Raw genomic sequence first — 27,735 nt, 5'->3', positions numbered from 1 at the left:
TGTGCCTATAATCCTACTACTTGGGAAGCAGAGGCAGGAGGATTGCTTTGAGTTTGAGGCCTGCCCGGATTACATAGTGAGGGCTACATAGTAAGACCCTGTCTCCAAACAGATAAACAAAATGACAACAAAAACCCACCCTGGTTTACAGGTTACTCACATGTCAAGTAGTATATAGAACAAGATTTACAAAAGTCTAATTTATGGTAAGGTAAATTAAAATGTTATATTATCAAGGTTGTTAATTTATGTGTGTGACATTAAGGTCTGTACTGTAAGCAGGGCATATTTGAAAATTAAAGGGTAATCTGAGAGAGAACAGTGTAGTGAATAAATACACCAGGAAGGAGCTCTCTGCATGCATTCAGTGCACCCTTGTGGTGGGAAAATGTTCATGCAGCCTCCAGAGAGCGCTGGAAGCTCTCCGTGTATGGAAGAAGCTAGCGCTCACACAAACTCATTTTCAGACTGGTTTAAAAGCACGACAGCAATGCAAGGCGGGAGCAGTGAGCAGAATGCCTGCCTCTCCTAAACTCCATGTGGCCACTTATTGTAAGAAGACAGGTAAGGAGTGGGGCGGAGGCTTATGGGTAGCTCCCACAGATTCTTGTTTTCATTGAAATGAATCTGGCCATCAAAGGCAGTTTACTTGAGTGATAGGATGTTGTGGTTTGAGCCAGAGGTGGACGTCTCAGTAGGCTCTCTTCTGTGACAGAGCTTGTGTCTGAAGGCTGGTAGGAAGGAGGGAGCTCTCTGGGAAGTGGCAGTTGCTACAGCAACTGAGGTAGAAAGGCGGTATTTGAAGATAAGACTATTGAATAGGGAAATCAACTAGTACTTAGGAAAGTGTATGTGTAAGTCACCTTCCAACTGGAGGAACTTGGTAACAAAAGACAAGAATGTAAGCGACTTCGCATAACCTTGTACCTTTTCAGTTTTAAACTGTGTGAATACATTTTACAAATTTTATTTATTTTTTTAGTTTTTGTTTTAGGGAGATTTTTGTTTTGGTTTGTGAGATGGTTTCTGGTAGCCCAGGCAGACCTTAGACTCTATGTAGCCAAGGATGACCTTGTTCTGAATACAGACACGTGCCTCTATGCCTGGCTTATTTTTGCTGCATTTACTTATTTACTTATTTATTTAATCACTGGATCTCTCTCTCTCTCTCTCTCTCTCTCTCTCTCTCTCTCTCTCTCTCCCTACCTACCTACCTACCTACCTATCTATCTATTTATTTTGAGACAGAGTCTCTCTATGCAGCCAAGGCTAACATGGAAATCACTAGGAAGTCCAGGCTATACTTGAACTGGTGGTGATCCTTCTGTCTCTGCCTCCCATGTAGTGGGATACATCAGCATGCCGCCTTTTATTTCCTTTAGGCTTTGTTGCTGAGGCTGGTTCCCAAGTCTTGGGCTTAACTAATCCTTCTGCCTCAGGTCCCAGATAGGTGGGACTTAGGGACATTCCTATTCCTGGCTTGTATAATTTACTTTTATAAGACATTAAAACAGATCATTTCATCTATCATTTTCTTACATCTTAAGAAATAAATGTGTGCCCTGTAGTGCTGTCATTACTGGGGAACAACAGGAGTAAATCTTCAATTCAAATTACAAAATACTCTTTGAGAAAAACAGTTACAGTTTCTACGAGTGTCAGAACAGCTTGTGTGGTATAATTCTCCCATAGCTACCCCTTACAGGCTCTGGAAAAATAGTGGATGTATAATCCCACCTGCTCTCAAGATTTGGGTAGGAGAATTTTAAGTTCAGGGCTGCTTAGATATCTTAGTGAGACCTGTCTCAAAATAAAAAATAAAAATAAAAATAAAACCAGCACTTGGGATGTAGTGTGGTGATATAGTGCAGTACTTACTAAGCTCAGTCCCTAGACACACACACACACACACACACACACACACACACACACACACACACGCACGCGCAGAAGATGAGAAGCAATCACTCATTCAGTCACAAAAACACAACTAGGAATGTTTGAAACCATTTGAAATTAAGCACTGTGCTTCTTAGGAATCCGAGTCAGTTCTCAGCAGATCCCTGCATACCCATGCTTATATGGCACCATTCACAATAGACAAGTGATGGAACCGGCCTGGATGCTGACCAGTAGATGAGTAGGTAAAGGAAATGTGGTGTGTGTAGACAGTGGAATTTTATCCAGCCATAAAAAAAGGAAATTATGACTCAGAACTGCCTGTTCACTTTCTCATGTAGAACATAGATTTGAATTGCTGTGTATACATAGACATGAAACAGAAAGTGGATTGGAGGGAGGGTGACGTCTGAGGGGAGAAGGGACCAGAGAGGGCCATGGACTCTGATCTGAGAGCAGAAGGGGTTGCCAAGGAGTGGGCAGGAGGAAGAGGGGAAAAGGAAACACAGTGGGGCGTGTGTGTGGAATGTCACCGTGAGCCTGTTACTTTTTTGCATACTAACTGAAAAATCAATTTAAAAAATTAAAAGAAATGTATAGTATAGTGCCATGCTAGGCATCCTGGTTCCCTGCCTTTTAATCAATTAATTAATTAATTTTTGGTTTAAAAAAGGAGCTTGTTTTGATTACCACCCCCCCATTAAAGTATCAATTTCTTCTTTAAAAAAAAATAGTAAAAAGTAAAAGGCCTGACCAAAGGAAAACCTCTCCCTCACTGTTCCTCCTCCTAGTTCTGCCTGGGCGGGGCACAGCGGAGCGTCCAAGGGGAGGCTTTATCTTGATCTGGGTGGGAGCTCCTGACTGTAACAGCGTGAATCAGGTATAGGGACATTTATGGTCTTTACTCCTTATTTGTAGTTTATGACTTGTTTTAGCAAGCAAAAATGTGAACAGGAATCTCCTTCCGAGTTAGTATTGCTTCCTTTTGTCAGGTTGTGGGGTCACACCCTTGTTTTGCTTCTGCTTTAGAAACACTTATCGCATGATTGAGCAAGATGACTTTGACATCAACACCAGGCTGCACACGATCGTCCGAGGGGAGGACGAGGCAGCCATGGTAGAGTCGGTAGGCCTGGCTCTAGTGAAGCTGCCCGATGTCCTTAATCGCCTGAAGCCTGACATCATGATTGTTCATGGAGACCGATTTGACGCCCTGGCTCTGGCTACCTCCGCTGCCTTGATGAACATCCGAATCCTTCACATCGAAGGGGGAGAGGTCAGCGGGACTATTGATGACTCTATCAGACATGCTATAACCAAACTGGCTCATTACCACGTGTGCTGCACCAGAAGTGCGGAGCAGCACCTGATATCCATGTGCGAGGACCATGACCGCATCCTTTTGGCAGGCTGTCCTTCCTATGACAAACTGCTCTCAGCCAAGAATAAAGACTATATGAGTATCATTCGGATGTGGCTTGGTAAGTATTTATCCATGCTAATGGTGGTTTTTGTCAGAAAGTGTTGGGTATATTTCAGTCTTTTTGGAAACTCATGGACATAATATTCCATTAGAGACCAGAGAGCTAAGACTTTACTTCACAGTTCTTGCTTTGTGGTCTATCTTTACCTCCAGGGTTCTCTATAAAATAGAAATACTGGATTGATTTTAAAAATCTATGCTGTGTTTGTACATATGGAATGCTTTTACTCCACTAAATATTGTGAGTAGTGTTCACAAGGATAGTTCTTTAACAGTTTTAATATATGGATTGATGAAGTTTTTAAAAAATTAATTTTAGTTTTATGTGCAAACATGCATATGTATATGTCCAAAACATGATGTGCATATATGTGGAGGTCAGCACGCAAGCCTCTGGAGTCGTCCTTTCCTTCCGTGGAGTGATCTGGGGAACTCAGGTCAACAGACTTAACCTGCTGGCCTTCTATTTTCTTTTTTGTTTTCTTTTTTCTTTTTTTCTTTTTTGAGACAGGATCTAGTGTAGTCTGGATTTGAACTTATTATACAGCTCAGGATAAACATGAACTCTTGATCCCCCTGCATCTACCTCCTAAGTGCTAAGATCACAGGCATATGGTACCATACTTGTCCATGAGCACAATTCTAACTTTATCAAAAAATGGGGGAAAGGAGAAGGAGATGGCTCACTGGGTCAAATGTTTGGCATACAAGCATGAAGACCTGAGTTTGATGCCTGAGAATCCACATCAAAAGGCCAGCTGTGCCAGGCGGTGGTGGCGTACGCCTGTAATCCCAGTACTTGGGAGGCAGAGGCAGGTGGATCTCTGTGAGTTCGAGGCCAGCCTGGTCTGCAAAGCTAGTCCAGGATAGGCTCCAAAGCTACAGGGAAACCCTGTCTCGAAAAACCAAAAGAAAAAAAGAAAGAAAAAGCCAGCTGTGGTGGTGTGTCCTTGCCTAGCATGGAGGGGTAGGGTGGGATGGGGTGCAGGAGACAGTGGGGACAGCCAGTCCAGCTGAATTGGTAAACTCCAGATTTGGTGAGAGAGACATTTCAAGAAGTAAGGTGGACTTTTAATCCTAGCACTGGGGAGGCAGAGCCAGGCGGATCTCTGTGAGTTCGAGGCCAGCCTGGTCTACAGAGCGAGATCCAGGACAGGCACCAAAACTACACAGAGAAACCCTGTCTCGGAAAAAAAAACCCAAAAAAAAAAAAAAAAACCCAAAAGAGGTAAGGTGGAGAGCACCTGAGGAAGACAGCCAATGTTGCCCTCTGGCCTCCACATGAGCACATGTATGCACATATATACACAGGCACACAGTGTTGGGGGGGAGTATGCTGTAACTGTGTGTATAATATGATCCATTTCTGTAAAAGCTGTAATGGTGAAAAGGCTAGAAAGTAGGTAAATCTCATTTTATTATGTTCCAGTGTGAGCTTAGGGTACTTTTACTTTTTCTATTTTTTTACTTCGTTTTTCGAGATAGGGGTTCTCTGTGTAACAGCCCTGGCTGTCCTGGAAGGCTGGCCTCCATCTCAGAGATCCGCCTGGCTCTGCCTCCCAAATGCTGGGATTAAAGGCGTGTGCCACCACTGCTTGGCTGCGTTTTATTTTTTAGTATGGAAAATTGTTGTTTTCACTTTTGTGTGTGTGCATGTGCACTCTGTGGAGGCCAGGTGGCTATCTGGTGTCTATTGCTTAGTGTTTGAAACCTGGTCTCTCGCTGAAACTGCCGCTGACTGATTTGGCCAAACTGGTGGGCAACAAGCCCCAGAGAGTCTCTGGTCCCTCGTACCTCAGTGCTGGGATTATGACATGCAATGCCATGTTGAGGGGTTTTGGTTTTGAGGCAGGGTATAGCTGGCTTGGAACTTGCTATTCAGACTAGGACAGCCTTGAACTCACAGAGCTCCCCTCCTCTCTGTGCCTTCTTTCCAAGTCCTGGAATAAAAGGTACGTGCCACCATGCCTGGCTCAAACCTGGTTTTTATGTGGGCTCTAGGGATTCGAACATTGGTCCTCAGGCTTGCACACCAAGCAGTCTACCCACTGAGTCATCTCTCCAAACCCCACAGGACACTTTGTGGGAGTTGCTTCTTTCACCTTGTGGGCCCCTGGGCTCAGACTCAGGTGTCAGGCCCAGTCGCAAGCACCCTTCCCCACTGGGCTTCTTGACGAGCCCAAATTAGCTATGTTTTTAGTTTAGACACATTACAACAGGAAAGGAATTGATCCATTTTCTCTAAGTCTTAACCTTGGATAGATATGCAGCCATCAAGGATCCCATCTAGGTAATGCTGGTGGAGTGAACTGGACTCTCCTCTCTTCTTTGTCTCTTCATTTGAGTAAATACTCCTGCATTCTGCTCTCATCATACCATTAGCTTTCCCTTTCTCATGGAAAATATGTCACTGAGAAACTAATGAATAAAAAGGAACCATGAGAAAGCCAGAGTGCAGGGCCAGCGGGATGATGGCCCAGCGGGATGGCCCAGCAGGTACGAGGTGGAAGAGACCTGGCTCCACAGAATTGCCCTCTGACCCCCACATGTGTGCAGTAGCATGTACACTCCCCCACGTCAGGCCCGCAAAAGAACCCTAATTTTTTTTAAAAATCAAGAAAACAATGCAGTGAGATTATTTATACAAGCTTAAAGCCCTATTTGACCGTTTATACTTGATTATGGAAAGAGCAAACCCTGGATTTTTAGTTTTTATATTTATTCCTTTGTTTTTAGACAGGACCTTGCTATATAGCTGTGGCTATGCTGGCACACATTGTACATGCCAGGCTAGTCTCAAAGTGGCCGCATTTCTGCCTCTTTCTCCCGTGTACTGGGCTGACATGTGTGCACATAACGCCCAGCTTCTTGTTTTAATTTTAAACCAGTGAAAAGGAAAACACAAGACAGTGAACCAAACTCTCTGGCAACAACACATTTTGTACAGACAATACAATTTGCTTCTCTTCTAGCAGCTTCTTTTGGTTTCACTTACATCATGCAGCTTTATCACCTGAACATTAATATTACCCCAATGAAAATACTAGCAAGGTCGAAAAGATATGTTCAGCTCTTAATAAGGAGAGGCATCCCAACAGCCACATCAGTCCTTACTGCCAGGAGTAGATGATTTGACAAGCCCAAGTTAGCTACATTTTAAATATGGTCATATTACAACAGAATGGCTTGAGCTTTCCTTCTCAGAATGGAAAACAACAACAGAAAACACCTAGCCAGGTATGGTGGCATATTCCTGTAATCCTAGCTCGGGGAGGAGATCAAGAGTTCCAGGTAGTCTTTAGCTATATTCAAGGCCAACCTGCAGTAATACATGAGACCCTGTCTCAAAAAAAAAAAAAAAAAAAAGTCAAAGCTGGTGAGATGGCTCAGCTGGCAGGTAAGGGCACTTGACCCCAAGCCCGAGTTTGATCCCTGGGACCCACATGAAGGAAGGAGACTACTGTAAGGTATGCTCTACAAGTCATAGCATGCATATGAACCCTCACTACTAATGATAATAAATAAAACAAAGTTTTTTTAAAAATGCACTCAAAGTAGAAGGTAAATGAGAAGTAGAAAATCATTCTTGGAGTAAACTGTTAGAATTCTTCCCCTGAGGCTTGTGCGTACTCCTTACCAATAAATTGTATAGAATGGTCCTTCCTTCACATGCGACTAGAGAAGCTCTTTAACCTCGGGGCTGTAGCTGGCTACTGACTAGTGAACTCTGGGTTTAATTCCCAGACTCCTGGGGGTGTGAGGGGGAATCCACTCACTTTCAAAGAAAATCCTCTGGAAGGCCCAGAGATGAGAGACTTGCCTTCTGTATGCCTTCAAGATAATAGGTAGACACAGAATAAAGATGAAGGATGGGTCGAGAGACTCCGAGAGGAGATTGTCCTTGGCACTACTGTCTGAGTAGACATTTGTGTTCCGGCTACTACTGTAGGGGTAATTACAAGTTCCTCAACTGCCATGTTAAAGCTGACAGCACTCCTCTGTTTACCAGTCAGGAGTGAGCTGATTCACGGTACAGCTCCATGTGTTCCAGCTGTGGTCTAATAACTGTACATTGTGTTGCCTTATCAGCCATGGTACAGGCACTCAGATCATCTGCACCTATATTAATTAGCTCATCCTTTAGCCTTCTGCTAACCGTGATAGGAAGGGTGCTCTCCCTTTTCACTTTTGAAAATGTGTTCCAGGCCATCCAGGACTACACAGTGAGACCCTGCCTCAAAAAACAAACAACAACAAGAAGAGCCCTAACTAATGAAGCACTGTGGTTCGCCTCTCTTTAAACAGGTGATGATGTAAAATGTAAAGATTACATTGTTGCTCTGCAGCACCCTGTGACCACTGACATTAAGCATTCCATAAAGATGTTTGAATTAACACTGGACGCACTTATCTCATTTAACAAGAGGACCCTAGTTCTGTTTCCCAATATTGATGCAGGTAATGGAACTGGAAAATGAAGTTATGCCATCTGCCTTTTCAAACCTTAATTTCTGTCACTTGCCTCTCGACTATTGCCCTTTCTTGCCCAATTTATCATTAAAGGCCCTTTGGAAATGCATCCCAGTCCAAGGTGACCTAGCTGGCTGTAGATGAAAATGTGGTGATGTCTTAGTCAACTCTGGTAGAAACAACAGGAAGCAAATGTTTGTAAGAACCCCACTGCGCTGCAGTTTGCTCTCATGCTTAGCCTGCCCCTCCCATTTCCACTGAGAAGAAACTCGAATGGCGGGCGTGAGATACAAGCCTCAGAGGTCAAGGTCACGAGTGTCTCTAGGCAAGTAACGATGCCACTGGCTGCAGTGAGATAGCCTTCATTATTAATTTTTGTTTTCTTTGCTGCTTATGTTAGCTATGCTTCAAAGTATGCTCTTGAGCTTAAGTAGTTTGGATCTCGAGGCCCCAGCCCCCTCAGGCCTGCTGTGGTTGATCACCTGCCTGATAGCAGTGAATTTTAGTGCTACGTGAGACCTTGGGCAAGTGATGGGGAGCTGAGGTACAGCAGACAGGTGTTCGCCCAGGGCCTGGCCCTGAGGGATCTCAGACCTCAGTTGTAGCTGACGTCACCCACTGCAGAGCTGTTAGGGCTCTTTTGGTGACAGAAGTGGGACATTTCTTTGAATGTTAAGTTATTGCCATCTTACTTCTGAAGAGCCTTTTCTGTTAGAAAGAACAGGACTCTCAACCCAGATTTTGATCAGGTAATACAGCAATATTTCAAAATCCTTTATAATTCTTTTGGTTCCTTTAAGTTCTGTATAAGTAATTATATCTGCTTACCTCTGAATTATGTGCTTTGTTTGTAATAACTTTCTGGAATGTGTACATGTTAGAATTAGAGATAGTTTTCTTCTATAAAAAAAAAAAACAAAAACGGACCCTGATGTGTAGTGTGGTATGTATTTGCAGTCACAGCTACTCAGAGCTGAGGGGAAGGATCCCCTGGGACACTGACTCAAAGACAAAAGCATTCTGATTTAAAGGAAAATTACTGCGTCATGTCCCTGAAGCAACGGGGACTCTGTCTGTCGGTGGCTCAGTGCCCCAGCATGCCTGCGGTTCCAGGGAGGTGGGCTCCTGGGAAGACTAGATTAGTGCATGTGGCTTAGGCTTCAAACCAAAGTGGAGCCTTGGATTAGGAGGACCTTCTGGAGCGCCATATTCTCCCATCATTGTAGATGAGGGCTGACATTTAGGGAGGGAAGTGGCCAGTCATCTTCCAGGGAGCTGGAATCCCCAGCCCATCTACCTGTCTTGCCACCTAGAGAAAGTCTTAAAAACAGCTTCTGGTGGCCCGGTGACTTGTGTCTATTGGTGAGCATCGTGTGGGCGTTGTCTGACCTAAGTCAGGTGAACCGCCTGTCCTCACATGGCTAGAAGAGAGTGACTGGAAGAGCAGAGGCCCGGTGTGGCTGCCTCTCCTGGAATCCTAGCATCCAGGAGGCAGAGGCAGGAGGCTCGGAAGTTCCCGGCCAGGGCTGGAGAGGTGACTCGGGTTAAAAGCTTGTGCTGTTCTTTTAGAGGCCCTGGGTTTGTTTCCCAGCACCCATGGTAGGCAGCTCACAACTGCCTGTAACTACAGTTCCAAGGTGGAGTCAACCTAAGCACCTTCATGTACACGAACTTACCTCACAGAGACACCCTACATACACATGAGTAAAAAGGAATAAAATTAAAGGTATATATTTTTAGTTCTAGGAAAAGCGTTTCAGGCCAACCTGGTCTATATAGTGAGACCTTGTTTCAAAAAATAAGGAATCAGGACTAGAGAGATGATTAGGGTTGTTAAAAGTGGACTTCTTATGCAGCGCACCTGGGTTCAGTTTCCATATGGCAGCTCACAGTGGTCTGTACTCCAATTCCAAGGGGATTTGATGTTCTTTTGGCCTCCATGGGCTCCTGCATGCAGGTGGTGCCCATAAACTTGCACAGGCAAACAGACACACATTTTTTTTCTGTTTCTTTTTTTGGAAATTCTTATCCCCCAAAGCTAAGGAAGAGGTTGGGATATGGCTTGGTAGTTAAGAACTTGCCATGAAAAAGTGGCCATGAATTTAGATCCACTGTGCACAAGTAGATGCCTGCAGAGCATAGTGACCTCCCTGTAACTCCAGCCTTAGAAGGCAGAGATGTGAGAACACACCACACCACACACACACACACACACACACAGAGAAAAAGAAAAATAAGGAAGGGAAGGAAGCTGTAAATTGTTTTAAAGTGCTGTGTTTTAAAATGAAATATCAGCTGTGGTATCAGACCCTATCCACATTGCCTCCAAGTTTAGTTCACAAAGGTGGGAGTTTGTATTCGTGGAAATGTGAGCAGAGTTAGGCAAAGCCACTCCAATAGGCCCACGTATGGCGTCTATGACCTTCCTGCTTAGAAACTGCTGGCTTGTTTGTAGCCTCTTTTTAAGGTGAAAGTTTATACTGAGGCATTACTTTGCTAAGTTCTGTGTGAAATCCCCAGCTGCTACTGAGTGAGCTAGATGAGACGCAGAAAGCTGACCACACGTTATGTGCTGCTCATGAAGATCCCAGCACCCAAAAGTGGAAAGATAGGTGGTTCAAGTGACTGTTTTCCTAATGACTGGAGCGAGGAGTAGGGCTATACTGGCCACTGAAAATGATTTCTTTGTCTCGTTCATTAAATGGATGTATTTGATCCTTCGACCTTCTTGTCTTCACAGGGAGCAAGGAGATGGTCCGAGTAATGCGGAAGAAGGGCATCGAGCATCACCCCAATTTCCGGGCAGTCAAGCACGTCCCATTCGACCAGTTTATACAGCTGGTCGCCCACGCTGGCTGTATGATTGGGAATAGTAGCTGCGGTGTGCGAGAGGTTGGCGCTTTTGGAACACCTGTGATCAACCTGGGAACACGGCAGATCGGAAGAGAAACAGGTGTTTCCCTTCGCCTATGTCTTAGCTGACTGGTATCTCTCATCTCTGTAGCCATGTGATAGACTGGGGCTGGCCACATTTTTCAGTTTTTGAGAACTTCACAGATGAGTACTGTGTTTACATCATTTCTACCCCTCTTCCCCTTCCAACTCCTCCTGTTTTCCCTCCACTCCCTCTCAAATCCATGACTTCTTCTGATTCTCTCTCTCTCTCTCTCTCTCTCTCTCTCTCTCTCTCTCTCACACACACACACACACACACACACACACACACACACCCCTATTGAGCCCATTTACTGTTGCTTATTTGTATGTGTTTAGGGCTGACCACTTGGGATTAGATAGCCTATGAAGGAGCCTGTGCCTGGGGAAAACTTGGAAGGTAGAGGCAGAGGGATCAGAAGTTCAAGGTGTCCTTGGCTACATAGCAAGTTCAAAGCCACCTATGCTATGTGAGACCCTTCCTTTGAGGAAGAAATTGAAAGAGTGCTCGTGCCTCATGGTGGGAGGAAAGCTTTAGAAAAGAAGGAGTGAGGAAGCCCACAGTACCAGGAAAGAAAGGTGTGCTTTGGCTCTACTAGCATCCAAAAGAAAGAAACAGAAAAGCAAGGGAGGGGAAAGTTATGCTTGGCTGAATCAGAACTCAGAAAGATGGGCAGACCCAACAGAACTTCTTGGTAGTTTGTAGGGACTGCCAAGTGCTGTGCTGTTGTATAATTGACATTTTAGTGGTGTAGGGAAGATAATAAGCAGCCCAAAAGGAAGATACTAGGGTTTCTAGGTGTCCTGTAGACTGTAATGCAAGGTAATGGGATGGCTACATTAAATGCTGAAGGAAGGCCTCTTTGAAAGAAAACACTTTAAGCTGAGATCAGGCAGAAGTAGATGAACAGCCCATGCCAAGGATATAATCTTGATACTGAGTCAGCCTGATTGTAAACTATTAGCTAAGAAGCAGACGAGAGCCTGTATGGTGGCACACGCCTTTAATGCCAGCACTCAGGAGGCAGTGGCAGGAGGATCTCTGTGAACTGAGACCAGCCTAGTCTACAGAGCAAGCTGCAGGATAGCCAGGACTACATAGAGAGACCCTCTTTCTCCCTCTGCCCAAAAAATGAGAGGCAAACTTTTTCACCTCTAGATAGGGTCTCTGTGTAGCACTGGCTGCCCAGGAATTTGCAATGTAGACCAGGCTGGCCTCAAACTCAATAATCCACCTGCTTCAGTCTCCTAAGTGCTGGGATTAAAGGTGTGCACTACCACCCCACCTGAGACAGACGATTACAAGCTAAAATATTGGTTTCCTAGTTGGCTTTCTTTTGCTGTGGCAAACACTTGGGGAGGAAAGGGTTTCTTTCCTCTTACAGCTTATAATTTATCATGAAGGGAAGCTGGGGCAGGAACTGAAGCGGAGGCCATGGAGGGAACTGCTTCTTGCCCCTTATGGCTTGTTCAGCCTGCTTTCTTATAGATACATCCTAGTTCCTCCAGCCCAAGGGGGGGCCTCAATTAAGAAAATGTCTCTGTAAGGTCAGGCTATAGTAAGATTGCAGAGCATTTTTTTAACTGGTGATCAATGGGGGAGGGCCTAGCCCATTGTGGGTGGTGCCATGCCTTGGCTGGTGGTCCTGGATTCTTTAAGAAAGCAGGCTGAGCAAGCCGCCTGGAGCAAGCCGGTAAGCAGCACCTGTCTCCAGGTTCCTACCTGCTTGGGTTCCTGTCCTGACCTCTTTGATGATGAACTATGATGTGGAAGTGTAAGCCAAATGAACCCTTTCCTCTTCAAGTTCCTAGGTCATGGTGTTTACTCACAGCAGTAGTAACCCAAAGAAAGACAGTGGTGTATTAAAGATAGAGAAGAACTACATTCGGATGTGGTCACCAAGCAGCTTCCTAGTGCTTGTGAGCTGCAGATAGAGAACCGATGGTAATGCTTGGATTTTGTACTGAGCAGCGGGTGTACTTTCATGCCATGGGGGCGCTGAAGAAGAAACAGTAGGGAGAATGGAATTAAGAGTTTGCTTGTTGCCATGTTCAGGTGCTGCCAATTAGATCATCAAAGCAGAGACGACAAGGAACTGGACTGTGTCAGGGAGATTTAAAGATGGAGATGAATTTGCCAATTGGTGGCTATAGATTGTGTGGTAGGACATCAGTTTACTTGCTGTAACAGAGACCCCTAAGCAGCAGGAAGTTAGATTTTTTTTTCCTTCCTGGTGTGGCAGCTCCACAGCCATCAGAATCAGCCTATGTTCTTGGTGGGTATTCTAGCTTTTTAAAAATTTATTTTATTTTCAGAAAAAGAAGGCAGGGTCAATTTCCTTGAAAGCTGTAAATATTTCCTTTCACATCCATCAGAACCTAGTCATCACAGGCTACTACATCCAGCTACATACAAGGAAAGCTGAAGAATAGTTTTTGGGTAGACAGTCAGATTCCCAGCTAAAATTTCCATCTAGTACTACAAAAAAGATATTGAGGCTAATGGCCCTCTGCTATAGATAGTATTTAAAACCAAGGAACTCAGGGAGAATGTCTAACTAGGGCAGAAAATGCAGCCAGGCCCAACCTTGAAACTGTTCAACAGTGAAATAGAAGACCAGAAAAGAAAACAGAAAAGGAACTTTCAGTGATGTCATAGGAAACCCAGAAGACTGCTATTGTTAGAGTCCAGAAGGATAGTTTCCAGGAGATGATGTTGAAAGCTGCTATGAGCCCAAATAAGAGGCCACAGGAGCTAGGCATGATGGTTCAGGCCTGGTGACACGCGCCTGTGGCCCCAGAACTCTGGAGGTGGATTTGGCAGTATGGTCTCCGTACTTCTATCACTGCACTTACAAACATATGTTCCCATCAGGATCCCCTTCCTCCTAACCTTCTTTCAGTGGAGCCAGGGCTCAGGGAGATGAATGTGTTTCTGCATATCTACTGCTCATCTTCCTACTTATGCTCAGAATCCCCACCCCTCCTGCCTCTTCTGGACCTACTGCTCACCAGTCAACTCTCTTCCATGTGTGCTTGACTTCTCCATCAAACATGCTTAGGCTCTCTGATTTTAGGAACCAGAAGTAAGCCCTCCTTTGGCCCTCCCTTCTCTCCGGACACCTCTCTTCCACTCCTTTTAGCCAAGGCTGGTGAAACCTAGCTATTTGTGATGTTTACTCTCTCACATTGGCCAAGGGATGAACAGGGAGAAAATGCCTGCCCAAAGGCTGGCTGGCGAGCCATGCCTGGCTGCTGACTGAATGACTGCCTAGTTGAGGATGGACTCGGATAGGTAGGCAAACAGTTTTGTCAGTGTTAGATTAATTCCCCCTTCCCATTCAGGATGGTCATGATTTTGAAGCCAACCTAGGCTGTCGAGCAAGACTCTGCCAAAATAAGCCTCTGTGTGATGGCATACACCTGTGATCTTGTCACTTGGGGAGACTCCGGGAGTGCCACAGGTTAGGTGCCAGCCAGGTCTACAGAGTGAGACCTTATCTCTAAAACCAAAGCCAAGCAAGCATTCACTAAGTGACCTTGTCTGATGTAAGGAAGTCTTATCGGGAATACTTTCAATCTGCTGGGGATCAGGACTCTGTTGTTAATCTGGCACACTGCTATTTGGTTTTCTGTGGATAGTCATACTTCAAGTCCTTTTAACATGTCTGTGGATTTATTCAGGGGAGAATGTTCTTCATGTCCGGGATGCTGACACTCAAGATAAAATATTACAAGCTCTCCACCTCCAGTTCGGTAAACAGTACCCTTGGTGAGTACATAGCCTCTCATTGTTAGAGGGGTTAAAAGGGGAGCTACCATCTCCACAGAACTTTCCTTCTTACATTAGCGCACCCTAGCGGCTGGGAAGGCAAGACGTCCAGGTTCCAGTGGAGAAGATTTAAAAGTTGCCTCTGTTAATTACAATGGTACTATCCCTAGTATATTTCTCTAGTATAATTTGACTACATGTTAGAAAACAGTGTATTAGATTTTCTTTAAGACCTAATTTTGGCTGTTCTTTCTTCGATTTCAATATGGTAATTTCTCAAAAATGTAAAGAAAAAAACTTCTAAAATAGCAAAAAACCAAATCAAGACAGAAAACCCCAAACTCAGGTTCTAAGTTACAATGTCGTCAGAAGATCCAGATGTTACTGTTTTTAGTTCTACACAGTTATGACTTGTGGGGTTGTTGTTGCATTTTTGTTTCCGTGTTTTGAGACAAGGTCTATTGTGAAGCCCTGGCTGTCCTAGAACTCACTGTGTAAGCCAGCTAGCCTCAAACTCAGAGAGATCCTCCGCCTCTGCCAGCCAATTGCTGGGGTTAAACTCAGAGAGATCCCTCCGCCTCTGCCAGCCAATTGCTGGGGTTAAACTCAGAGAGATCCCTCCGCCTCTGCCAGCCAATTGCTGGGGTTAAAGCTATGTCGCCAGGCCTGACTGTCGTTTTGGGTTTTTTGTTTTGTTTTTTAATGACAGAAAATGAATTTGTGGTGTGATTTATCATGTGTATCACATCCTAAAGCGCGCGTGTGCGCACACACACACACACACACACGTGCACACACACACACACACACACACACTGTGGGGATGTTGCTTTATTTTATTTTTGTGGTACAAGAGGCTGAAGCCAGGGCTTCGCGCATGTCAAGCCAGTGCTCTACCACATCTGCAGTCCCCCAGCCCAGAGAGGTTGTTCTAAAGAGTACACATTGTTTCTACCTGAAGACTCCTGGTTTCAGCGCCCTTGGTGTCGCCTGCCTTGTGGGGCAGAACCATTTCACTGAACTGACTGTTTTGGATATTGCAGCTCAAAGATATATGGGGATGGAAATGCTGTTCCAAGGATTTTAAAGTTTCTCAAATCTATTGACCTTCAAGAGCCACTACAGAAGAAATTCTGCTTCCCTCCTGTGAAGGAGAACATCTCTCAAGATATTGACCATATTCTTGAAACTCTGAGTGCCTTGGCTGTTGATCTTGGAGGGACAAATCTCAGAGTGGCAATAGTTAGCATGAAGGTAAAGTCATTGCAAAGCACTTAACTTTACATTTCACATGAGTGGTTGATTTTTTTTTTTAACAGCCCTGGCTGTCCTGGAACTCTCTTTATAGTCCAGGCTGGTTTCGAACTCAGGGATTAAAGGCATGTACCAACATGCCTGGCTGAGTAATTGATTTTTTAAATGTGTAAGTGGAAAACACACAGGGAATTTGTCATCATTTGCCTGTAGCGCTGACTTTTGGATCCATTACAATGTTTATCTCATATCTACTTTGTTAACATTTCAAGCTGGTGTGGTAGCTAATGCTTATAATCCCAGTACTTGGGAGGCTGAGTCAGGAGTATTCCTGCAAGTTTGAAGCCAACCTGGGCCACAGTATGAGACCTTGTCTCAGAAAATGAAAATCCAACAAAATAGACATTTAAAGAAGTAAACCATTAGGGAAGCAATGGGGTAGCTCTTGAGTTGGCAATGGGGAGACCCTTTTAGACATGAGAGAGGGCTTTGCACTCAGGAAGACAGAAATTCTATAGTGTGGCGTCCAGTGATCACCCCCCCACCTAGATGAGCGTCCCACAGGTGAAGAAATGTGCCTCTTCTAGAGCAGGGTGAGCTGTGTGCTTCTCCAGTTTGTGTTTTCAGAAGCCTGATCTTCACAGAGGACCACACATGCCTTCACTCTGCTAACCAACACACTGCCGGAGCTCTGTTCGGCAGGGCGGGCAGGAAAAGCTTCATGCAAACAGCAAACTGCTCAGATAATCTCTACTGACTCAGTGGAAAACAAGCCTCCCAGAACAATCTGCTTTCGGTATCACAGATAATGGCCTTGAAGAATAGCAAAGATTTTAAACACAGATTATTAGAAATTTGCTATTAGGTCAATTAAGGAAAAGCAAAATAAAACATAGTTTTCTCAAGATAAGCCAAAAGGCCTCGCTATACTTTTAAAAAGTTAATAGACTATTCTCCTAACATACGGTTTTTATCAGTGACCAACACCTCTTTGGAGGTGAAATTATAGAGACATTTCCATTGAAATTGAGAAAAAAAGTTTTCTGTACTATAAGGAATAAAGCATGGGACAGCAAAAAATGGAGACTATACATAACAAAAAATATTATTGATAGGCCATGTGAATAAATTAACTGGATTATAAAGTTAGGATGATCCAGTAAATGACTGGATATTATGATTAATATGTATCAGTACATTTCTGGCTATGTGAATTTGTGACAAAGACTTTGGGTCCCTTTATGTGATCATGTGTTAGACATACCTGCATATTAGCATTCCTCAGCCGCTGTAATACTCCCGGTGCCTGGCTCCTGCCCCGACTAATTACAGTGGAACCTCTGGGGACAGCATAGCTCAGCTCTGCCGACTCTCAGAGTGAAGGCTGGGAAGCGCTCCTGTCAATTTCTTTTTAATGATAAACAGCTTTAACCCTTGTACTTGATGTGTTAAAATCCATTAATATGAAAGTATACAAAGGAAAAGGAGAGCCAATTCAGACCAACCCAGATGCCCAAGAATAATCGAAACCATAAAACATTGATTTACATAAATACAGTTATGACATAGTGCCATACAAAAGCCTGAAAAGATATCCTTGGTGAAAGTGTTGAGTATTTTTAAATGTCAGCACCTCACAAATTGGATTATAAATTTAACATAATTATAGTCAACATTTCAATGGGATCTTAGTTTCATAAAGTGATCATAAGCTATTGGGATTGGGTTTTTATTTTTTGAGACAGGGTCTCTCTGTATAGCCCTGGCTGTCCTGGAACTTGATCTTAGACCAGGCTGGCCTCGAACTCAGAGATCTGTCTCCTGAGTGCTGGGATAAAGGCATGTGCCATCACTGCCTGGCTTTGGATTTTTTAATAACGTTCTGAAACAAAATAATACAGAGTTGAGGTGAGTAAAAAAAAAAAACAAAACAAAAAACCCAAGACAAAAAAGCCCTGGAACACTAAGAATAATTGGGAGGGACTATCTCTGTCTTGAATTCAGTCGCAGCCCACAGTACAATATGGCGAATGCCAGTCCACACAGAAAGTTGTCATGGGTTACATGGTCACACCATTGCTGACTTCAGATCCAGTAGACAACTAAAATGCAAACATTCGGGTAACCATTTAGTTACCTCTGTATTGTACGAAGATAACTGTACCAACCTGGAAAGGGGATTCTGACCTTTCAATGAACTGGATTTAGATTGCCCACCGTTGACCGACCACAAGTCTGAGAGAGTCTTCCTCTATGGCAGTGGAGTTGCTCTTTCAGCAGCCTGTGTCGGGATGGAGTCCAGGAGATTACTTAGGCTCATCTCAAGGCAGAAACGTCTCCATGAGGGCTGATTGTCCCTGGAAATAGCTGACTAACATTCACAGGATGAGCCACTAAGACAGACCTGTGTTTTGTTTTGTTCTCTCTCCTTCTAGGGTGAAATAGTTAAAAAGTACACTCAGTTCAATCCTAAAACCTACGAAGAGAGGATTAGTTTAATCCTGCAGATGTGTGTGGAAGCCGCAGCAGAGGCCGTGAAACTGAACTGCAGAATTCTAGGAGTAGGTGAGACTTGCGATTACAGATCCAAGAACGTTCCTTTCTATGTTCACAGCTCACCAAGTTCATACACTTAACCTTGGGCCAGTGTCTGCCTGTGACTAGGTTCCGGGCTCTGTCGGGGCCCCATGCATGCCTCATAACAGCAAGCATTAGGGAAAAGCGTGCCTGGTTCTATTGGTCTGTGGGCGCTGAAGATTTGGCTCAGAAATGTCTGACTCCTTGCAGTCCTTGGTCATCTGCAAGGAGATGCTGGGTGAATTAATTTGTTTGGAGCCAAGAAGGTTGGCAGGCTTTCTTAAAATGGGTAGTCACAATTGTCTTCCCTGTTTGGGGTGGAGCTCAGGCATCTCCACAGGTGGCTGTGTGAACCCCCAGGGTAATCACAATTGTCTTCCCTGTTTGTTTGGGGTGGAGCTCAGGCATCTCCACAGGTGGCCGTGTGAACCCCCAGGAAGGACTTGTGCTGCACTCAACCAAACTGATACAGGAATGGGACTCTGTGGACCTCAGAACGCCCCTCTCTGACGCCTTGCATCTCCCGGTGTGGGTGGACAATGATGGCAACTGTGCCGCCATGGCAGAAAGGAAGTTTGGCCAAGGGAAAGGACAGGAGAACTTCGTGACGCTCATCACAGGGACAGGTGAGGGGGAGGTCTTCGGGACTGGCTTCAACCCTCCATGAACTACACCTTAGTCTCCACCTGTCACTGGAGTAGACCACCAAGGTGATGCTTACACCAGAGGTCAGGGCCTCCCCAGCCCTTTTCTCAGGGTGCAGTTCCACAGTAGAAGCATGTGCCTACCACATGTGAAGCCCTATCTTCTGACCCCAGTATCACCGAGAAAAAAAAGAATAAAGAATTTTAGCCAGGCATGATGGCTTACACCTGAAATCCTAGCACTTGAGAGGCAGAGGCAGGAGGATTGCTGCAAATTTCCAGGTTAACCATGGCTGCACACCTCTTAAATTTTGTGTTCCACTTTCCTTTTAGGCTCCTGTTGTTTGTTTCTTTGTTGTTTGGGCTGAAAAAGATCTCATGTAGCCCAGGCTGGCCTAGAATACTTGAGTCTCCTGCCTCAGCCTTCCAAACTCGGGGTACAAATGGCCTGCCATCACTCCCGACTAAGCTTGTGTCTTGTCCTGCAAGTCCTTTTTGTGTTGAACAGTTTTAACAAAGCTGGATACCGTTTTCTAGCTCAGAGCAGTCAGTGAGCTACAGCGAGGGGGAGAAGAATGAGGAACACTGCCAAAAATAAGTATTAAATGGAGGCTGAGATGTGGCTCAGTGGTTAGGAGATTGACTGCTCTTCCAGAGGACCCAGGTTGGATCCCCATAACCACACAGTGGCTCATAACCATCTGTAACTCCAGTTCCAGGGGATCCAATACACTCTCTGGCACTACCAGGCATACATGTATTGCCCTTAGATACACACAGGCAAAATGCCCATACATATAAAAGTTAAAAATAATAGATGGCAGGACAGCTCTTAAAAATGAAGGCTTTGGCTGTGCAGGGGTGGCGCAGAGAAACCCTGTCTTGAAAAACAAAACAAAACAATGGAGGCTTCAAAGGTGAAATGTCCTTTAACTCCTAGTTAATGCCTTAGTACTCCATAATAAGACAGTCACTCGTCTTTGTGATTTTAGAATGGTAGAATTCCAGACATGGCCTCAGAATCCTGTTCCATGTTCTGTGCTTCTGGAAGCAAGCCCTGTAACACAATTAGACTCTCCTGTCTTGCTTTCCTTAAGCAGAGCTTGCACAGGACTTGGGGGTGGACCTTTTCCTGTGGAGGTGACCCGGGGAGCTGGCAGGAAGTGTAGGAAAGGTAAAATGGAGCGAAGCCACTTAGGGGTGTACTATCCAGGTCCATCAAGACAGTAAGAGCCAAGCTCTCCCAGGGCACTGTTGGGAATTGTCTGCTTCCTGCTGGCTCCTGTCTCACCTGGGGACCAGACTGTCAGCTGATGGCCTTTCACTCTGGTGCAGAATAGGCAGTGTGAGCTTGAGGGCCACCCCCAACACAGGGTGGTCAGATGAAGTCATAGTAAGCCAGGATGGGCAACAAGACGTTAGCTCTGCAGCAGCTCCAAAGAGGCACCACATAAAGGCTTGGTGCTTAGTGAGCCTCAGGCATCGAGAGGTGGGCATTTTATAAACCCCCAGAAGCCTGGCTGAACAGATGGGGCATTGGCACAGCCTAGCTTTCGGACAGGTAATGGCACACAGTGACTTGTCTCTCACTGCAGGAATTGGTGGCGGGATCATCCACCAGCACGAGCTGATCCACGGCAGCTCTTTCTGTGCGGCAGAGCTGGGCCACCTTGTGGTGTCTCTGGATGGGCCTGACTGCTCCTGTGGAAGCCATGGCTGTATTGAAGCGTATGCCTCTGGGATGGCCTTGCAGAGGGAAGCAAAGAAGCTCCATGATGGTTTGTACCCCTCTCCTTCGGAAGTAACTAGCCAAATGCAGACATAGTACTTGGGAGTAGAAATTACAGAGAGCTGAGCCTGGACGCTGTGATTCTGAGCTAAGTCTTCATTGCTGTCCGGGGCATCCTTGGTCCTGACCAGACTTACACTTGTCCTTGCATACAGCTCCATGACATCAGGGAAGAGTTCTTTCAGTTTTGCTTCTCAGCTGTTAGTCGGCACAGGACTCAAACTCCATATACATTATAGTGGGGAAATAAATGATGGACAACTTACAATGTACCAAATGCACTGAGAACAGTGGCCAAGGAGGCAGCTACCTGTACAGAGGACACCGGAGTTGGAGGGAGTGTCAGGCACCATCCTGGGAGCTGAGCTTTGAGAATACATGAATCAGGAAGGCAAGTCTGATGCCAAAAGGAGTCTTCCAAGGTGGAGACAGTAGTGTCAGTCGGTGTGTAAATGGTACAAGGTATAAGGAGGACCAGCAGGTCAGAGGAACCATTGAAAACCTTCAGGGAAGTCTGATCTGAATTTCAGATTCCTCAATGAACCATAACCTTTTGATTTGCTGTTGTTTTTCAAGACAGGGTCTTTCTGTGTAGCCTTGGCTGTCCTGGAACTCACTCTGAAGATCAGGCTGGCTTTAAACTCAGAGATCTACCTGCCTCTGCCTCCCAAGTGCTGGGATTAAAGGGGTGCACTGCCGCCGACGCCGACGCCACCACCACCACCACCGGGCAACCTCTTGATTTCTAAGAGGAAAATGGTAGCTGACTAGAGGGTAGATTAAGTAGGGTAGTTTTAGAGTGATGTTTAATTTTCTGATTGGAGTTGGGAATATTAAAAACAGGTATAGGTGGCAGATGGCAGTGGGGTGCTGTGGGATATCCACGTGCAAATGCTTAGGAGGTGGGGGATTCAGGGAGGGTCACAGGTACTGAGGGGTTGTTAAAGCTGAGACTGAGGCACTAGACAGACTGAAGGGTGGGATCCTGAGAGACCAACCTGTGAGTGCAGAGAGGGGCCCAAGGGAAGGACTGTTCAGAGGGGGGGGGCAAGGGTGGATGGTTCAGAGAGAGGGGGGGGGCTAAGGGTGGATGGTTCAGAGAGAGAGAGAGAAAGGCCCAAGGGGAGGTCTGTTCAGAGAGGATGGGTCAGGCTGCTGGAGAAGTATGAAGTCAGAGTCTGTCGGCTTTGAGCACAGACATCATCCTGGTGCTCCGAAACTGTTCCTTTTGACCCGGGCTTTTGTTATCAACCCCTACTATAGTATACCTTTCCCCTAAGCAGTCCTCCCGTAACATTTAACACCAGACACAAGGTCTGTTTACGGACTGTTTTGTACAGGAGAGTAAGACTGAATTTTCTGAATCGGTCTGTCATGTGAGACAGAGCAGGATGGGAGTCAAGTCTTTGAGAATGCAGGAAAGAGCAGGGCGCAGTTCCTGCTTTAGGTACGGGGATGGGGTGGGGTGAGGGAGCTACAGGAGAGGGCCGAAATGTGAAGACTGCAGTATGGGAAAGCGCACACAAATGCTGCCTTTGGGGTGTGCGTGGGAGCTGGTAAGCAGGAGACAGCTGCTGGGGAGAGGCCTAGGCAGTGGAGCATGGAGGACACCTAAGCAGGAGTGGTAGGAAGTGAGATCATGTCTCAAAAAACTTTGGGGTTAGGGTTGGGACTGGGGGGGTGTCTCAGTGGTTAAGAGCACTGTCTGCTCTTCCAAAAGACCCAGTTCAATTCCCGCACCCACATGGCTGCTCACAACTGTCTTTAACTCCAGTTCCAGGGGATCTGACACCCTCACACCAATGCACATAAAATTAAATAAATCATTTCTTTAAAAAACTTAAAAGGTGGGAGGCTACATTTGATCTCATAGTTCAGGCTTCAGTCTGACTAGTCAGGCCCTCTACTGTGGGCCTTGGCAGCCCGGTGCATCATGGACAGAAGCAGAGGTGGGGCTGGGGACCCAGTATCTGAGTGTATCCCTACTGACTTAACTTACCCAAACATAGCAGGTCCTGGCTGACAGAAAGTCAGGGCTGTAGAGAACAGCAGAATGCCCAGTGCTGGGGCTGGAGGATGGCTCAGTCAGTACATTCTGCCTTACAGAATGAGGACTTCATTAGGATCCTCAGCACCTGTATCCAACCAAGCATGGCAGTGCACATCTGCAATCCCAACAGCTGGATTTAGGGGGGCCCCTGGGGCTTGCAGGCCAGATAGTCTAGACAAGGTGGTGAATTCCAGGTTCCATGGGAGACCTTGACTCAGAAAATAAAGTGGAAAGGGATTGAGGAAGACACCCAATATACATACACCTGATGTACACGTGTACACACCTACACAAGCACAGCACTCACACAAAAAGATGTCTACTGTTTATTTAGCACTTAATCTAGCCAGCTTTGTACACAACCCATGTCCACTGTCTATATTTAATTCCTAAAATAATTATAGGTATTATTATCCCAGTCTTCTAGAAAAGAGAAACTTGTAGAAATGAAATGGGGTAGGCTGGCCTGTGCAGCCAGTAGTGACAGTAGGAACAGGTCTGAGCTGGTACTGGCCAGGCCGGTCCCTCTGGCTTCAGCCTTGCCGGTGCCTTGTAGACCCTCAGAGCTCCGGAAGGAGTACAGCATTGTGTCTGTGTGTGAATGAGGGTGGAGAGGGAGAAGGGAGGTTAACCAGAGTCTAATACTGCAGTGAGAAGTGAGGGCAACGGCAGGCAGGGAGGCTGTCTTCAGATCTGAGCGTCGTCCAGCAGGTAAGTTCACACTGGTAGCAAGAGGGTAGCAAAGGCGTTGGGTGGCAATGTGTAGGTGTTTGCAGTGACAAATAGCTCTGAGCTGTGAAAAGAAATGCCTCCTTAGAGCTTGCTGCTGGTGGGCACAGGTATAATGGAGGCCTCCCTCAGGGCTGCTCACTGCTCATTAACAAACCTTCCTCCTTTTCCTTCAGAGGATCTGCTCTTGGTGGAGGGGATGTCCGTGCCAAAAGACGAACCTGTGGGTGCCCTCCATCTCATCCAAGCTGCCAAGCTTGGCAACGTGAAGGCCCAGAGCATCTTACGAACAGGTGAACCTATGGTCCCAGACACCCAGGGCTCTCACAGAGAGCCTCAGTTTCCCTTAGATGCAGTGCTCTGCATTGTGCACTCAGAGGCACTCTTTCTACTTACTGAAAAAGGAAAAGTGTTGAAGGTGTTTAGAAGCACTGCCTTTAAATGGGTTTTAATTCTTATTTATACTGAAAATATTACTGGTTTACTTTATAGGTATTCAGAGTGTAGGATAATAGTAAGCAGAACTATCCTGTGTTTTACCACTCAGAATCACCAACTATTAGAATGTCTTTCCAGTCTTCCTATTTGTTCTTATAATATTTACATAATTAAGATTATATCTTACAGTACACATAAAATTTTGTTTACCTAATTTTGCAATGCTTATACGTTCTGGCAAGTACTCTGCCACTAAGCTAGACCCCATTCCTCTTTTTTTCTCAAATGGCATCTCACTTTGTTGTCTGTGCTGACACCAGGAAAGAAAGATGGTAGCTGAGAGGCCCGGGGAGGATAGGAGAATGTCAGCTCTAGATGGCTAGGTAGCAGCTTACATGACAAGTGAGTTCAAGACCAGCCTAGGCTGCAGAATGAGATCCTGTCTCAAAAGGAGAATGAATCATGGCATTCTCCTATAGGCCTCTCTTTTCAGGAGGCTGAGGCAGGAAAATTGCTTGATCCCAGGAGTTCTGAGCCATGTAATTGAGACTTTTGTCCCAAAACAAAACGGCAGCTCAAAGCTTATACTCAAGGACTTGGGAGCTGAGGCGGGAAGATGGCTGAGAGTTGGAGGTCAGCCTGGATTACACAGTAAGAGTCTGTCTCAAAGTAAAAACAACAAGATGCAAGGGAGAGGAAATCATGGTTTGTTTTGGTTTTTGTTTTTTTTGAGACAGAGTCTGTCTATGTAGTACTGGCTGTTCTGGAATTCAATGCATAGACCAGGCTGGCCTACTTACAGAGATCCACCTGCATCTGTCTTCTGAGTGGTCAGACTAAAGCTGTGCACCACCAGAGCCGGCCTTCCCGGGCAGCTTTTAAACATAGCACTTCCCGGGGTCTGATTTAGCATTTCCTGGAAACTTTTCTGTTCTCTCCTACAGCTGGAACTGCTTTGGGACTTGGGATTGTGAACATCCTCCATACTATGAACCCTTCCCTAGTGATCTTGTCTGGAGTCCTGGCCAGTCACTATATCCACGTCGTCAAGGATGTCATCCGCCAGCAAGCCTTGTCCTCCGTACAGGATGTGGATGTGGTGGTTTCAGATTTGGTTGACCCGGCCCTGCTTGGCGCTGCCAGCATGGTTTTGGACTATACAACCCGCAGGGTCCACTAGGTCTCCTGGGAGTGGACGTGGACTGAGACCCAAGCGAATAATTGGAACCAGGTTCTTTTAGGTCAGTGCTTCTTCAAAGGCAAATGTGCGGGGCTGCTGAGATGGCTCAGTGGTTAAGAGCCTTTACTGCTCTTGCAGAGGACCCCAGTTCAGTTCCCAGCGCTCATGGCAGGCAGCTCAACTGCCTGACAGCCAAGCTCCAGGGTATCCAAGGCCTCAGCTGCTGAGGGCATTTCCACTCAAATGTACATACCCCTCCTGCAACATAATTAAAAATAAATCTTATTTTTTAAAAGGCAAATTTGATATATTAATCTCCAGCAACACCTGCAAAAGTAGCTTTGCTTTTTGTCTTCCCTTCTGTATCAAGTCAGTGTTCTCTAGAACAAAACTGATAGAAGGAATCTTTCTGTCTGTATAAACGGATTACTGGGATAGCTTGCAGGCTGAGGTCCAGCTCGCCCAACAGTGGCTGTCTCCCAAGGGAAATCCAGTAGACGTTCAGCTGGACGTCTCAGCTGGTCTACAGTGTGCATCAGAATCGTGAAGCGGGCTCCAGTACCAGTGAATGGAGAGCTAGGGTAGCCAGGCAAAGAGCAACCACCTCCTTCTCCATGTTCCTTATATAGGCTGTCACCAGAAAGTGTGGCCTAGATTAAAGGTGGATCTTCCTACTTCAAATGATTTAATTAAAAATTCCTCCCAGGTGTACCTAGCCTCTTGGGTTTTAATTAATTCCAGATGTAAGCAAGTTGACAACCAAGAATAGCTTTACACCTTCCAAATGTGCCTTTCCCGTGAGCCTGTGCAGAGGCTGTGCTGATGGGGTCACCTGACTGCAAGCTCTGGGTCCCAGCGACACTCCCCTGTACCATAGGAGCAACAGCAGTTGACCTGGAAGCCTTAGGACTCCTCGTAGACCTCGGAATGCTAGCAACATGGGAAGGTTTGGGTTAAGTCTTTCCTCAGATCACAGAAAGAGCCTGTCACACAGTGAAGAAAAGCTCACCAGGACATGCATGCTTGCTGTTTTTTAACAACATAACTTACACATTTCACAATCTGTCTCACAGGCAGGCTCCTGTGAGACAGCCTCCAGAGTCAAGGGACTGGGCAGCTCTCACACCCCAGTGTCTGCTGAGACAGGGCTTCTCTGTGGAGCCCTGGCTGTCCTGGATCTCAGTTTGTAGACCTGGCTGGCCTCGAACTCAGAGATCCACCTGCCTTTACCTCCCACAAGTGCTGGGATTAAAGGCGTGCGCCACCACTGCCCAGCTACTCATAAGTGCTGATGAGACACTTTTAGACCTGGGTCCAAATCATGGTGGCCTTGGTGACTGTCTCATCTTTCCAGAGAAAGCAAGAAGGGCTAGAGTTAGTTTCTGGAGGGGAGCTGCTGTCCACATAGGGTCTTTGCTTCTAAGTGCAGATACTTTCCCCCTTCTGCTTTTCACTGTTTCCTGTGACCCAGAATGTCAGTGAGTCAGTGTTCAAGTCGTGTGTGTGTGTGTGTGTGTGTGTGTTAAACACCTAGAACTCAGAGCCTTGGATCTGAATACTAAATTAGAATTTGTGCTTTTTGTTGTACGTGTTTGTTTTTGAGACAGAATCTCACTTGTCTCACTCTGAACCTTGGTTTATCTTGAACTCCGAACAATCCTGCCGCAGCTTCCAGAGTGCTGGGATTAGAGACAATGAAGAGTCAGCACACCCAGCTTAAAATCTGTTCTTCCAGTGATGACAAAAATACAAAGTCAAAAGTTCTGCCTGTTAACTGTCCCCTGAAATAAGTGCTAACAAACGCCACTGTATCAGTTTCTGCTGTACTAACACGGTGACCAGGGACAACTAACAGAAGGAAGGGTTTCTTTGACTTACAGTTCTAGAGAGAAACCTTAACCACGGGGTAGACTCAGCAGCAGGAGGCCAGGCCAGGGCAGAGATCGCATCAACTACAAGCAAAAAGCAGGGTGAGTGATCGGGAGGGAAGTGAGGGAAGGCTCCAAACTCAGAACTCACCCCCAGGGACACACCTCTTCCAGCAAGGCTGCACCACGGACAGCACCACCACATCTGACATGGGACCCCTGTGAAAGGGTCCTTGGACCCACAGGTTGAGCACTGCTGCCTTTCATCATCAGCTGGGCCTGCTTCCTGTCCAGGCAGAGGACGCACAGAGGCATCACCACTCACTCCTGTCTAAAGCTGGAATTCTGCATACCAAACACCTGCACCACTACCAAGTTCTGGGCCAGATACTTGAAAGGATGGTACCACACTGAAAGCCAAACTTTAGTATTAATCAAATTTGTGGAAAGAGTAATATATCCTGACGTAATTTACTACATATGGTTAAATTACATCTTAAATATTTTGATTCTGAACCAACTTTAAAAGAAAAAATAAATCTCCTTGTCCAAGTCGTGACACCATTATAACATGCTTTTTCCCCTTACTTCAGCTAAAAGCTGAGTAACTTTCCCAGGAGAGTATATTTGTTATATTTGTTGCTTTGC

General features: G+C 45.7%; 1 protein-coding gene across 2 annotated transcripts in view; it reads left to right on the top strand.

The window, feature by feature from the left end:
* Positions 1–25,520, top strand: part of Gne (glucosamine (UDP-N-acetyl)-2-epimerase/N-acetylmannosamine kinase) — a 32,039-nt gene extending 6,519 nt beyond the window's left edge. For both annotated transcript variants that reach the window (XM_036178745.1, XM_036178746.1), the window contains exons 3-12: positions 2,929–3,380; positions 7,688–7,840; positions 10,593–10,805; positions 14,471–14,558; positions 15,602–15,812; positions 18,248–18,377; positions 18,794–19,015; positions 20,629–20,811; positions 23,778–23,894; positions 24,984–25,520. In XM_036178745.1, the coding sequence (XP_036034638.1) occupies positions 2,929–3,380; positions 7,688–7,840; positions 10,593–10,805; positions 14,471–14,558; positions 15,602–15,812; positions 18,248–18,377; positions 18,794–19,015; positions 20,629–20,811; positions 23,778–23,894; positions 24,984–25,219 (2,005 nt within the window). In that variant the 3' untranslated portion in view covers positions 25,220–25,520. The remainder of the gene's footprint in view (positions 1–2,928; positions 3,381–7,687; positions 7,841–10,592; positions 10,806–14,470; positions 14,559–15,601; positions 15,813–18,247; positions 18,378–18,793; positions 19,016–20,628; positions 20,812–23,777; positions 23,895–24,983) is intronic.
* Positions 25,521–27,735: the final 2,215 nt, after the last annotated feature.

Source organism: Onychomys torridus, chromosome 2 (genome assembly GCF_903995425.1).
Source record: "Onychomys torridus chromosome 2, mOncTor1.1, whole genome shotgun sequence".
In the NCBI taxonomy this organism is placed as follows: Eukaryota; Metazoa; Chordata; class Mammalia; order Rodentia; family Cricetidae; genus Onychomys; species Onychomys torridus.
This window is presented reverse-complemented; position numbering and strand designations above follow the sequence as displayed.